This window comes from Spea bombifrons, chromosome 5 (assembly GCF_027358695.1).
Source record: "Spea bombifrons isolate aSpeBom1 chromosome 5, aSpeBom1.2.pri, whole genome shotgun sequence".
Classification (NCBI taxonomy): domain Eukaryota; kingdom Metazoa; phylum Chordata; class Amphibia; order Anura; family Pelobatidae; genus Spea; species Spea bombifrons.
In genome coordinates this window covers 12,684,372-12,699,162 of record NC_071091.1, presented here as the reverse complement: position 1 = coordinate 12,699,162, position 14,791 = coordinate 12,684,372, and the positions used below count along the sequence as shown (strand labels likewise).

Below are 14,791 nucleotides of genomic sequence, written 5' to 3'. Positions count from 1 at the left end.
TGCTCCCCGTGGGAGAAGGAAAGGTGTTTGTGAAGAAAGGTGTTTGTGAAGAAAGGTGTTTGTTTGTGAAGGAGAGAGAGGGTGCCATTCGTCACAAGTAGCTTTTAGCTAAGGCAATAGTGCTGGTTAGAGAGAAAGACAAGAGTAAAGAGACGGGGCAATAAGGAGTTAATCAATAATAAAATGGGAGGGATAACGTTTAGGTACCTAGCTAAAGGAACAAACTAATTAATTTAGTAAATGCCATGAAGAGTATAACATGAAGGGGATCTTCTATAGATCTTTCCATGTGAAATGTTATTTGAATATATGCTGGTCTTAATGTTATTGTGGCTCATTCCCATATGGCATCCTATAGGCGCCTGCGATTTACTGCTTTATACGGTGTACGTTCCTAAATTATACTATTCTGCTAAAAGTCATAGTAAGTCCTAGAAAGTCCTGAATCCTTTCTAGATCCTCATCACGTGGCAGCTATGCATTTTACGAGACACGGGTTTAGTTCACTGTGTGTAGATATGTTTTTAGGTTTGTATGTACGGGACAATGTATATATATATGTATATGTGTATGTATATATATGAAATCATCTATTAGCCATGTTGGTTAAATACAGTTTATTTAAGCCCCAGAGTCAGGCCGTTTATTGCCGTGGGCCACACGCAGATGGATCACCAGTGGGCGTGTGAATCCCTGGGAATTGTGACATTTCTGCAGCCCGTGTGTCTGTAAAGTGTTCGTGTGATTGTATGGAATTCGGCTCTCCTATTCTTGTTGAACCCGTGCTGGATCCGTGCCATCGGGGCCACTCCTCTGAAACGTGGCTGGTGTTGGGACTCGGAGACGGGGTGCGGGCTGCAGAGCCTTTATTCGGTGACATTATGATTTGTGCCGTCCGAGTGTGTTCATTGTCCCGGCAGCACACAGCCAGTGACGGGCCCATTCTTTCTTCTTGACCTCCCTCTTATGCGAGGAAGAGATACAAGGCGAGAGCAGCTGGGCGTCAGATCGGCAGCTACCTGTCTCAATGGGAGGGGGAGTGGCCTGCGCCTGCCCCGCATGTAGGTGTTTAGAGAACTAGGCAGGGGAGGGAGGGGGCGCTGGCTTCTGATTGGCTCTGGGTTTGGGGTAATGGCACGCGCCTGTGGATGTAGTTATAAGAGTCCTCGCGTGCCAGGCTCCAGAAGGTCCTCAACCTGCAGGGGAGCAACAAGGAGCCAGACCACAAAGTTGTGACTGGACAACCAGTTCTATCAGCGCACACCATGGACACGGTTCTGGAGCAGTTCACAGGGCTGGAGTCATTCCCTTCCCCTTACTTTGATGAAGAAGACTTTTTCACTGATCAGTCTTCTAGAGACCACCTGGACGCCGATGACTTCTTGGAAGAAGATGTGGACTTCCTGACCGGCCAGATCCAAGAGTACTACAAGGACAGTCGGATAATGCATGGGGAGGACTACGGAGACCCCGGCAACTTTTCCTTCTCCTCTTCTTCTTCAGGAGGCTTCCACTATGACTGCGGGGAGGGAGCCTGCGAGCTGTCTCCTGGGATGAAGGGAGTGAGTTCGGGTGTGAAGAGGAGAAGGAGGATGAGGTCGGATGCTGAGATGCAGCAGCTCAGACAGGCGGCCAATGTGAGGGAGCGGCGGAGGATGCAGTCCATCAATGATGCCTTTGAGGGGCTCAGATCGCACATCCCGACTCTGCCCTACGAAAAGAGACTTTCTAAGGTGGACACCCTGCGCCTGGCCATCGGCTACATCAACTTTCTGAGCGAGCTGGTGCAGTCCGACCTCCCTCTGCGGAATCCCAACTCCGAGAGCTCGCACCAGCCTAAGAAAGTCATCATCTGTCACCGAGGCACAAGTGAGTCTCCCACAGGAATGCCTCCTCCCCAACCTGTTACTCCAAGTCTGGCGCTCCCTTCCCATTTAACCTACTGGGGAGCTTGTAGTTCCTGCCTGCCAGCACCGGTTAGGGGTTTCTGGAAAGGGGTCCCTGCAGTGTCATCACGTAATGCCCAGGGGCTGCAGGGAAGATCTGCTCCTTCACCACATAGTATATGTAACCTGTGCCCTGCCACTGGGGAACTGCAGGGTAATTACACAGTGTGCCCGGTTACTGGGGGTAACAGAAGTCATCAAGTCATCTAGAAAACTCTATAATGTGTCCTGTGGATGGGGGGGGGGGTGTAGTGTACGTACTCTGTTAATCTGGATTCTTTTGACTACTGAGTAATTTGTGTCTAGTTATTAAATCTGCTTTTTTAGACCTTCATTGCAATGCATCAGGGTTAATTTACATTATTGAACATATGAAATCAAATGTACTTATTAGCTATGACGCTATATGATGGGTTGTATTTTAAAAGGTATCAGAACCTCAGATAAAATTGATGGCAATAAGAATAGTTTAGTTAGTGGATGGAACTAATTGGGTTTGTCTTCTCCTCCCTCCCCCAGGATCACCATCTCCCAGTGACCCAGATTATGGGCTTCCTCCGCTGGCTGGACATTCACTCTCATGGTCTGATGAAAAGCAACTGAAAGATCAAAACGTTATCAGAACAGCTAAAGTATGGACCCCAGAAGACCCCAGAAAATTAAACAAATCCCCATTCAGCAACATCGAGAATGAGCCTCCTCTGACTCTCTGTCTGAATATTTAAAAGCAGCATGCAGTATTTCATATACTTGCAAATAATGTATATAACATGTAAATATTTATATTGTAAAGTAATTTATAATCTTTATTACCCCTTTATCATCCGAATGGCAATCAGTTTGGTATTTATATATTTATTACTCTTTTGTGGAGTTTAAAAAATAACTGAATTGGAATATATAATTTATATAATTTAATTGGAAATATGCAATAACGGCACCTTTTCTGACTGCAATTCTTATAATTTCATCTAATTTTTCAAGATGTGGATATAATTTATTTTTTAAATATTTGAGTGATTTTTCTACTGAATAAATGACTAAATCTTTTTTGGAATGGACTGTATGTGTTTATCATTTTGCTAGTAGTTGCTCAATATTGCAAATCTGGATTATTCACAATAAAACTCAGCATCCCTACACAACACAAATATTCTATAAAGATCTACGTTTCGGGACCATAAGAGCTTCGTCAGCCTGACACTTGTCTGAATCGGTTACAACTTTTGGTCCTGGAAAATTGTAGGCTAAAAGGAATATGTTAATATATTAATTTATTATATTAATATATTGTTAATATATATATATATATACTGTATATATCTTTTTTTATATATAGATTTAAAAAAGTGTATATCGGATTGCAGTAGACAGAAGGGTTTAATGCAGGCAGTAGGTATATTACTATGCATTCAGTGTCCTCCTGTCTCTGTATTAAATACTGGATGGGGTTTTTGTCCCAGCCCAAGTCATTCTCTCTATACAGCACTATCTCATTTTGGACTAAGATCTTTGTGTTTGCATTAACTGGTCTGTTGGCTTCCTAAGGGGGTCTCTTTATACACAACAAAAGGGCAGTAGCTCACTTATCACCACATTAACTTGCTGATATAGATATAAAATATCTAGGAGAGATATCAAGCCCAGTAGCAGAGTGTTTGCTGCAAAATAACTTAACCCTGTGAGTTCCTCAAACACACGAACCCCAGATTATAACTGAAATGCAGGGATTAATATACTTTAATTAATTAGAAGCCAAAACTCTTACACAATATAGTACTAATCTAACTATAGAATGTATTGTTCTATAGTTAGTTGACTAGTATTTTAAATTCAGGTTCTATAATGATCATTTTGAATTTATTAGAGCAAGAAACTGATGCAAGATCTCTGTTAAAACAAAGGCAAGGCGTGGATGTGTTCATTGTCGTCTTATATGTATTATATGTATGTCTTATATGTAATATATATGCCTCATACGTAAGATATGTATGTCTTATCTGTAATATATGTATGTCTTATATGTAATATATATGCCTCATACGTAAGATATGTATGTCTTATCTGTAATATATGTATGTCTTATATGTAATATATGTATGTCTTTTATGTATTATATGTATGTCTTATATGTAATAGATATGCCTCATATGTAAGATATGTATATCTTATATGTAATATATGTATGTCTCATATGTAATATATGTATGCCTCATATGTAATATATGTATTTCTTATATGTAAAATTTGTATGTTTTATATTTAATATAAGTATGTATGTCTTAAGTGAAATGGTTTGTCTCATGACTGTAAATATAAGTACTACAGAGCAAGACAGGCCAGCCTTACTAGTAAGTTGAAATCTTATATTGTGCCAGCACGGAAAAAGATTATAGGTCTTTTGCTGTGTTGACCCAATAACAGGTATCAACTTTAACTAAAGACTTCATTTTACCTGGGCCAATCAAAGTTTCTTATGTTTCTGGCAGCACTGATGTTATAGTCCACTTGTATAAAAGGGACTGATTTCTGTCAGTGTGCAAGGGGTACTAGGAATCCCACTGGGACCATAGGGACTATGTTTAATGTAGATAAATTCTGGTATAAGGAGTCCAAAGTCTCCTTGCTCTTGGCTCTTTGGTCCTGCACATGTCTAATGTTAGGCACACATGGGTGCAGTGTGTGTAGGTGATGCTTCACTATTTGATGCTTATTGTGTAAAACATTAGATTAACCCCCTAGCACTCAGATTCATAATATCATGTAATGTTAATGGAACAGGTAAGGCAGGTTCATGAGCACATAGTATGTTAGGTTTATAAGAAACATATTATTAAAAAAATTGGTTTCTATTGTGATTTCTCCACTCATACTTAGAAGGGCACTTTCTAGATTTGCCCCAATGTGTATATGGTATTTATCAACTAAATCAAAAGCTATAATGGTCAGCACACACTGGTTCATTCTGTGTTTGTTGTCAATATGGGGCAGGTGCATACATTCCTTGTAAGCTGGCACAGGGTAGGTACATACTGTGGGTATATATAGGGCATATTTCTCCTGTGTGTATTGGTTGACTATATTTAGGTACAAGCCAGGCAAAGCTCAGCTCCATGTTTAATACACTGGCACAGGGCAGTTTTCTGTAGTGCAATTTGGCTGGCACGAGACAGCACCAATATGTATTGGTTGGCATGGATGTAAACTGTGTGGCACAGGATTAGTTTGACCATACATGTCAGTTACCTCTGAAAAAGAAAAATACTCTGGGTATTACTTGACATTGGACAGATTCATGATCTATACATTAGTTGGCACAGTGATTAGTATGAAGTACTGCATGCCCTGTACATGTATTGCTTGATAAAGGACCCAAATGCATATCACCCACTGGAATGAGTCTTTAGTTTTTATCACCATAATTTCTCTTTATACTTAAACCCTGTCTGTCTAATTGCTTCTATTATACTGTCATCTCATGGGGCCACCTATACAATCCCCTCTAGCGTTTAGTAGCCCAGAGGTATGTATTCTGTATGATCAGGTCTAATGTGCATTTATAGTGGTATAGGTGTCTGCATAACTGGCAGATATGGTTATTTCATTCATTCACAGCAAATGCCAGAGCATACCTAGGACACTAGAGCAGCTGTGGACTACAAGTCTCATCAGGCTGCTCAACACCTATTTGTATTTATTTTTTAATACATTATATTTATTATTTGAAAAGGACAGTATGTACAGGAAAAATACAATTAAACAGACTTTAACAAAAATTGAATATATCCTATATCCCTTTGTAGTGATTTTATTACCAAAAGTACGACTGCCCATCCGCATTGCACGCATAGTGCTTTATAAACCTTGTATGAATGGGGAAATTATTTCCTGGCTGCCTCAGAAGTATGGGAGTTGCAGTTTTAAGCTTTTGTGTCAAAAAGAGGTCGGGTTAAGAACTCAGAGGACCCCAATCAAACACACACACAAAATCATATATATATATGTATACTGTGTATATACCGTATATCTGCTTTCAAATAATTCAAGATCAATGACATCTCCTGCTGCTTTCTAGGAACTCGATGATTATTGAGCTAAATAGAATTAATTTAAAGATGTTCTTTTCGGTGCAAAGTAAAATGTATAATTTAATTCCCCCATACATTAGGCGCTCATTAAACACAGTGAGCCTCTTCTGTACAACTGCTTCCATCAGGCATGAAATCTCATTACACTCATTACAAAGTCAAATGTTAGTACTTGGACTCTATTAGAGGACACTGAGGTGGTTGACTTTTTAATGCTCTTGTGTCCCACTCTCTCTCTCTCTCTTTTACATAGGGACTGTGCAATGGCTTCCCTCACTATTAACCCTCACCATGCCAGAGACTTCCCTGGCTTAAATAAACTGTAGTCTGCTTTAGATGAAACTAAAAAAAAACATCTTGTGTTGAACTCTTGTATTCAATTGACAAGTTAATGTAACCATTTTGAGCTGCATACAAAAAGCAATGCCTTGCCAAGTGCACTGGCACTCGAGGGGTTAATTTAATTGTTATTGTAGAATTAACAATAAAAGAAATAGTTGCTACTTGCTATGAGAAAATATTAGGTGTTTTTCGCATAATAAGAGGACTGTCTGGCTCTAAGCTCTTTATGATGGGCTGAACAGTTGGTATTAAGGATACATGGCAGTGGCATATGTGCCTGCTTCCCACTGCAGGCTTGTGCCAGTTGGTATGTGTTCATGGGCACTGCATAACTGGCTTGGGTCTGCCCTCATTTTTTTTTAATAAGGATGCCTTTCTCTTGCCAACTGCAAAACATGTCAGCATCAGACACCAAATCAGATGACTTGCAATCACTCTATATTCACAGCTACCAATGTACAATGCAGTTTAAGACTGTCTGGTGTCATTAAAAAATATATATATATTGTCATTAAATGCATTCTTATTCTCAAATCTTCCTATTTTAGGTGACATCTGGTCGAGAAAAAATGTATGTGTCTGATTTTTTTTTTTAAATACATTGACTTAAAACGAGCATTAAACTTGCAAGAAACCATGAAAAATTAAATGTAATTAATGAATAATAAAGAAATAAAAGAAACAATAAATATTGCAAAATATTAAACATTTTAAATTAATATATATAATCAATTGACGTAAAATAATCTAGATAACCTCATTGTCATGTATTGAGTGGGACCTATAAATAGATAAAGTATATCAATTTTATTAATCCTATTGTATAAGACATAACACTAATAAAAAATATATTATGAATATCAATGCATGTGTGTGTTAGTATGTGGGACACCACTTATATTAGACGATGAAACTGGTTGAGGGACCACTGCCTGGCTTGCTTTCCAATGAAGACACATTGTACAGTAAAGTGACAGCTCCATTTAAATCCATTTTATTGTGTGCTCCAGATTATAAAAAAAAAGACACCATCTATATATAATCTGTTAGGAAATCCCTGTGGACCAGGATGCTTCCATGTAGTGTGAACTCCCCCCAATCTGATTCCCATGCCTTTTAATCTTCCAATAGTGGGATTAACGCCCTATAATATACAGGGTGTGAAACATCCTAAATCCATGAACTCATCCCATTTTCATTAATGTATCTTTTCTGTGCCACCGAGTACCAGCTGCCAGGTCCATCAGACACCAGTTGAATCTTCTCCTGGTAGGGAAAAAAAACTAAATATAAAAAAAAATGACAAGTCAGGCTTTAAATCTCTCAGTCTCCATGTGTATTTTGCAGCCTGTGGGAATGACCCTAAATAATTCCACAAATAAATTGCACTGTGGATATCTGGAATCATAGGGGGGAAACGTTTCCCACGACAGGATGTGAGGTCTGGCCAACAGGTGTTCGGATTTGGCTGTCTTATAGGGCAACCCAGGGAGGGAGAGGGCTTTTTTTTGCTGCCAGAAGCTGGCTGTACCAGCTCTTTTACACTTTACATGGCGTGGAAGCCCCAAACAATCGAAATGATATCTTTATAGCTAGCTTCATGTCCTGGGCTATAACATATCAATCCATGTCTTGGTTTTCTAGGATGCACCTGGTATTTCTAAACTTTGTTCTTTTTGTGTTTTCTTTCTAAGTCCTGGACTGCAGCTGCCTAAAACAAGCAAAAGAGAGGGGCCCTTACAATGTCTCCAAGACTTGTTGGCATGGCTTGCTTGTTTTTTAATGTACCATTAACTATTGTCTTTATACAATATAGAAACTGTAAAGAATGCCATGGATTATAATAAACCACATCTTCAATGATCCTGAAGCAGCATTGCACAGCAAATAAACAGGACCCCCTCCAAAAAAAAGGTTTTGTCTGGTTTGGCAATTAAACCCCAGACCATTTCTTCCATGATCAGCCAATTAACTTTTATGTCTACTAATTTTTTTGGATAGGGGAGGAAAAAAAGTCTCAATTCTTTGCCTTTAAATACATTGATTTTTTTTGCTATCACCTGTCGTTCAATCCTTAGTTTCATCTATCAAGAAGAGTAATGTCAGGCGTTCCATGAAGTGACTCTGTTACCATAAGGCTCTCACCACCCCTCCCCATTGTTTTCTCTTGTTAATAACTCATTACCAGGATTTAACAAATCAACCACTGCATATGTTTTGTGTCTCCATATTTTGATCCGTACGATTAAGCAGATGTTACGATTGAAAATTGAAAAAGTCCAAGGGGCTCTGCTCTAGAAAAAAAAGGCAGGAAGCTTCAACAACATAAGCTCACAATGGAATTCAGAAAAAAAACATTTGCCACCAATAAACAGACTAAAACCTGCTCTATTTCAACCATTGTGCAGTTTTTGAATAATTAAGTTTAATAGGGATAGGTTTGTAGACTTTGAATGTCAAGCTCACAGGTGCAGGGTGGCATGATGAATGATTTCCTTGATTTTTGCCAAGCTCAAGGACCCTTCTCTTGGACTTTCAAGCAGATAGAAAATATTGTCATTTCTTTAATTCACAGCATTACTTTCAGCAAGAACAAAGCCGGCTGATGAAAAGCTTATGCTGTAATGAAACACGCTATGTGGTGGCTATTGGGCTTACCAAAGAAAGACCAACTCAATGGCACAAGCGCGCTGCGTTCAGGCGCAAGTACTCTCTCTACACGACACAAAAGTCCTTTTCTAGGCTTTTAAAGCTTCATTTTTATCTTTTCAGACCCATACGGCTTTATTCGGGAAGCATACGGCCCTCCAGCAGCTTTCATTTGCATTGCCAAAGGCGACAGACTTTCTACATGAGTCAGGAAAAACTTTGCAAACTTTGGAAAACTTTTCGCACCTTTTCTGGCACAAGAAGCTGCATTAAGACGCACACGCGTAAGGCATCTTCTCGGAGAGAATGCTTCAGATCGGACCGCTTGGGAGGCTTGACTGGGGGTCCAAGGTGTGGAGCAAAGCCTCCTGCAAAGTCTGATCGGGCCATTTCGTCGAGGAAAGTTCTCTGCTTTTCTGAGGTGCCTTTGGACTAGTGCATGGCGAGTAAGGTGCTGATTACGCATGGAATGGCTCCAGACAACACTGGAAGCCAGAGGTGAGATACCTTTTTGCGCTCAGGCTGTCGGTAACTCCAAAAAGTGACCTGCACATCAGTGCCCCTATTACAGCTGTCTGAAAGCATCCCATTTCCCCGTCTATACTTTATATTCTAACTATTATTTTCAATTAAATGCATCAAATGCCAAATACGTTTTCTGTAACGCTCAAATGCATTTAATCCTAAATGTTCTAGAGTTTATTATAATTTTATGTTTCTTTGCGCCTGCAACACCTGGAGTCTACAAATGATGCCTTTTATAAATACATTTAAAGGGATCAGACATAAAAACCGTGATCCCCACTCACTGCATAACTCCATAGCTTTTGTTGGAATGCAAAAAGCTCCACATTCACAGAAAACACCTGCTCTCAACAACCTGTTGCATGAGACACACGATTCCCATGTTCATTACATTAAAGCTGCAATTCCACAGCTACCTAAATGCATCCTTTTAACCTTTTTTTATTATAAGTATTCTTATAACGCGTGGTGTACTCTTTGATGCCCAACCACATACAAGTGAGAGTCCAGAAATAATTATTCCTGACTCAGGTCAGTTCCCCCACTGGTCAATGTCTCTTTCTAACTTCAATAGGAATATGGACTTATATTAAGTATTTTAAATACTTTATTTATGAAAATCATTTGCGTTATTGTTGGATAGGTTTCAATATTTTGTAAAAGGCATAGTCCCTAATTATATATATATATATAGATAGATAGATATGTATAGCACCAAGTAAATGGGGTTATTTTTGGACTTGGGCAATCCACTGGTCCAAATAAGAATGCAATCACAGTACAAATAAGGCATAATATCTCTAATATCACCAATCTAGCTGCCTTTTATTGTAAAAAAAAATATTCTATGATATTCCTACATATTTGCTATATAGTACTAGGGTGCTGTTCATAAAAGTGGAAAGAATACTGATCATGCTTATATAAAACTGTTGTCAAGGACTGACAGGGAGCTCAGTGTTCTCTTATTTACTAAGGCTGTGTAAGTCTTTTAGCCAATGTCAACCTGCTTGTGAAAGCACTAGTGGACTTCAGAATGATATATCTATCCCATGTATTTACTAAGAATTTTCTTGAAGTGTCCTGCTGAAAAAAATCCAGATAGCCTAAGATCTGGTGCATAACATCATAGCCATATGCAGCCATATGTTGATCTTCATGGGGCTCCTAAAAAATCAAGTTGACTATAAATTGTTAATTCTGACTCTTCACTTCCACACGATTCTACCCATCCTAGCATCATCAGGAGATACCCTAAAACTATTTCAATCAAAAAAAGAAATGGAGTGTTTAAAAGGTAAAGTGCAGGATTTTGGAAACTGGTATATTTTGCAGGTGTAGGGAGCTGTTAAAAGGCTTGCAGAGTGTGTGCCCCCCAATGGAGATAGGATGACAGGGACAGCTGGCTCTGTTTTCTCTGTGAAAACCCCCCTCGGTGGACCAAACACAACGACACTGACCTTTCTGCAGGGGAATGAGAGATGTGCATTTCACTGAATTAGCCACAAAGACGTCTTGCTATGACTTTTGTTCTTCACCATAGCAAAGAAACATTGCGTTTAATATGAGAAGCATTGTCTCCAGCTTTCCAGCGCCCTTAAAGAAATATTACAGTGCTTGATTTACAACTCTATTTTCTAGAAGTGGCATTATATGGCAGGCAAGGCACATGCTGACCAGTAATAACTGATTTCGAGTCCTTGCATAAGGCACAAAATGTTTTCTTAGTGCCCCTTCCACAGCACTTTGGAATAAATAAAGCCTTGTCAGGGAAGGTTGATGTGATAGATTACCTGGAGACAAGCAGCTTTTTTTCTCAAGGTCAAGTAGGAGATTGGTGCTGCAAAGTGTGTTAAATGGCCACAGACAATGGACATCAGTTCACTTTCTGCTGTTGTGTAAAGAATAAGAAAGTGCATTTCCTTCTGAACAGATCCCCAGTCATCTGAGCTCCATCAGTCACCAAGTTCTACAAATAAAACTTCACAGCTTTTCACAGCCCTGTAAACTTAACCTTTCGTTTTAGGTAAACTTTTGCAACAAAGTCAATTTTACAACTTGTCTTCTTTTGTCCCTACCAAAATACTTAGTGACATTATCCTTTGGCTTCTTGGAAAACAGGTTTTATTACTAAAGAGATACAATTGAACCCATCTGACTCTCAAACTAGAAAAAAAAATGTAATTCAGAATTTTAGTATGGGGTTCCTCATCTGTGCATTTCAGGGGATTCAGAGTAGGATGGGTTTTGCCCTATGGTCTCCTTGTTGCCTTTCAGTTAACTTTTTATTTACATAGTATAAATGTTGAAGACACATGTGATAAATTACAGATATGCAAATTGCTTTCAAACGTGTCTAGCTGGAGTTGAATAACTTCATCTAAGAGGATCTGTGCGCACTCAAGACCCCAGGGAGCTGATCAAAGCACCCATTCTCTTTCATGCCTAGAATTCTCCTCCAAACTATCTCCATACAATATGTTTCCATCATGCACTTAATGTGCTGGGGACATAGAACTCATGGCAATCTAGCTAGTTTCCCGACCCTTTTGTTCTGGAGCATAAAGTAAAATGGAAAAAAAGGAAGAAAACTCTGCCTGTTGCCAGCTTTCTGAAATGCTAAAACATGCGTCATTTTTCACTAGTGGTTTTTTTTCTTGATATCCTCAAAAGCCATACTATAAAACGGTCCTAAGATCTTTCTAGCATTAATTACTTTGCTGTCCAGCGAATGTTTTTTTTTCTTCTCCTCCTATTATATGCATTTCCCAGCAGGATTTTTTTTTTTTTTTGCAAGCTTATCCCAGCTGCAAGTTAAGCTATGGAGTCATTTGATAAACAAATTTAAAAAATGAAATTACATACAGTGTTAAATGCAAAATATATGAAACATTAAAATAAAAAATAGTCCTACTTATTATTGTATACTATTTGTGAGTTTCAGAACATTGTACAATCTATAGTAAATTTTATATGAAACAAATAACTTGAGTTAATCAGTTAAGGATAATATGTAAAAAAAAAAAAACAATAGGAGAGGATAAGAGAAGAACTGGAAAATGCTTGAGGAATAAAAGCTAAATCCAAATATGTTGTACAGACAAATGTACCGGTATCTATCTATCTATCTATCTATCTATCTATCTATCTATCTATCTATCTATCTATCTATCTATCAATCTATCTATCTCTCTGTGTGTATGTATGCCAAATGTCATTTCATTATATATTACACATTATATATATAACTTTATTATGTAAATGGTGGCCATGGCTTGAAGCCAGATCTGAAGAGTCCAGTTTTCACTCCCATTAACCCTCTCTGGTAAAACGCTGCTGGAAACCAACTCACCAGCAATTGCCATTAATCTACTTACTAATTAAGCCAATTCATTTCTAAAGGGGGAAAATCCTTTCTTTGGAAGAAAACTTGAATGAAAAACCAAACTGTGTAACTGTAATTCAGAGGGAGACTAAAAGGACAAGGTGTTGATATATAGCAGGAGTTTAGCAAAGTTTACCAAGTTTCTAGGGTAACACTCCTTTGGTGACTGCTAAAAGACACTGTGTTTGTGAAAGATTAGCTTGTTAGTGATTAAGGAACAATGTGGAACTGCACCAAACAAGAGATTATATAAAATATGTGCTCATTGCTGTCCTGTTTCCTTTTTTTTTAATAACACAGAGAGATCAGGATCTTTTTGTGCTTCACAGATTACAATGAAATAACAAGTGATTAGGATTTAAAATGTAAAATCATTTCCAGGCACCATGTTGTACCAGGTCTGTTGGGCACAGCATAGATTCTGAAGGGTCACGCCAACATAGCAGGTCTTTAAAACATCATCACACCAATCAGTAAAATCACTAATAACAATGTTTAATTTCCAGAGCTAGTTCATTATGATGTCTTTAGCAGCAGGTGATACCTTTTTTTGGCCAACATATTAACATGTGACAGTAACAAATGCTTTAAGGACTTTAAATATGAAGAAGGGACATCTGGACCTCTGGAAGCTGGTGATTTCCACACATCTTTTCTAAGAAAACCCCACTGATGCACATAGAGAACAGCCATATTCCCTTTCAGGTAAACCTTCTGGTAAACTGAGTCCCATTGTCCTGTAGTCTTGTAGTATCCATAGCCAAGGAGAACAATGAGTATTATGTATAAAATGTGATTCTGGTGCAGAGCTTTCAAAATGTTGACCCGCCATATGGTTCAATCAGCAGGAACATTGCTTGGTCAGTATGGTAATGAGGCCACTTTTCTAATATTGCACAAGAACAATTTATTTTACACAGCCCCCTACATATTCACATGACTGCATGCAAGTAAGTTGCATATAAAAGTATCCCTTTATTTAGTAGAATTTCAAAGTGTGATGTCTTTATTGCTGAGCACAGTTTGTAATGAAGCTGCAAATTATAGATTATAGCGATGAGATGCAACCTCTGTACATGTTGGTGAAAATTGCACACTATGGCTGAAATTCAATCCACTGCATTTCTTACTGCCTGGAGTAATGATGGTATCAACCAACCATCCCAGGGTAAGTGGGAGTAAAATGCAGTCAGTTTGTTGAAAAAAAGATGTTAGAGTTGGGGAATAAATATGAAAAAAATACAAACTTTATTTAGAACAGAATTTATTTGTACAGGGAAAATGTTGCAGCTGTGGAATAAAAATAAAAATAGGAACTTATGGAGCTGCAACTTTGAAAGCTTATCCACAAAAAAATGGCTCACAATGCCAAGAAACCAAAGTATGTGTTCCTTAGGTGTTTAACGCAGAATATACACTCATTGCTATGTTGGATCATACAGTTTATCAACTAAGCTGTGCTAGAGGGTAAACGAATACTCAACTATCATAATTTTGGTTTGATGCACCCTCCTTCCAGGAGAACCCAAAAGGGTTGGCTTCCTACACTCCAGTGTCACAGGCAGCCTCCAGAACAACGAATGTACTTTGTAAGAACCTTAATATACATGAATTATACCTGTCTAAATGATTAAAAATAAATGACTTACCTTTAGGGGAAGCTGCAGCTCTGACATTTTGATCTCATGAACTCTTGCCAAGACAGCTTTAGATCTGAATGGCGTAAGTATCTCACGTGGCAGGAGAGGTGTTCGGCTGAACACTTCTCCTGCACAGCATGTAGCTGGGAGGTGAGAAAAGGGTGTATTCTGCAGAACCCCTCATGCATTTGCAAGGGGGACACCATGAAAAGGGGC

The 14,791-nt window shown here is 38.6% G+C and overlaps 1 protein-coding gene across 1 annotated transcript; it reads left to right on the top strand.

Moving 5' to 3' along the window:
- The first annotated feature begins 1,199 nt into the window (after positions 1-1,199).
- On the top strand, positions 1,200-3,003 carry PTF1A (pancreas associated transcription factor 1a). Its single transcript, XM_053467145.1, has 2 exons — positions 1,200-1,869; positions 2,466-3,003. The coding sequence occupies exons 1-2, from the start codon at positions 1,266-1,268 to the stop codon at positions 2,669-2,671; spliced, it is 810 nt and encodes a 269-aa protein (XP_053323120.1). The 5' UTR covers positions 1,200-1,265; the 3' UTR covers positions 2,672-3,003.
- Positions 3,004-14,791: the final 11,788 nt, after the last annotated feature.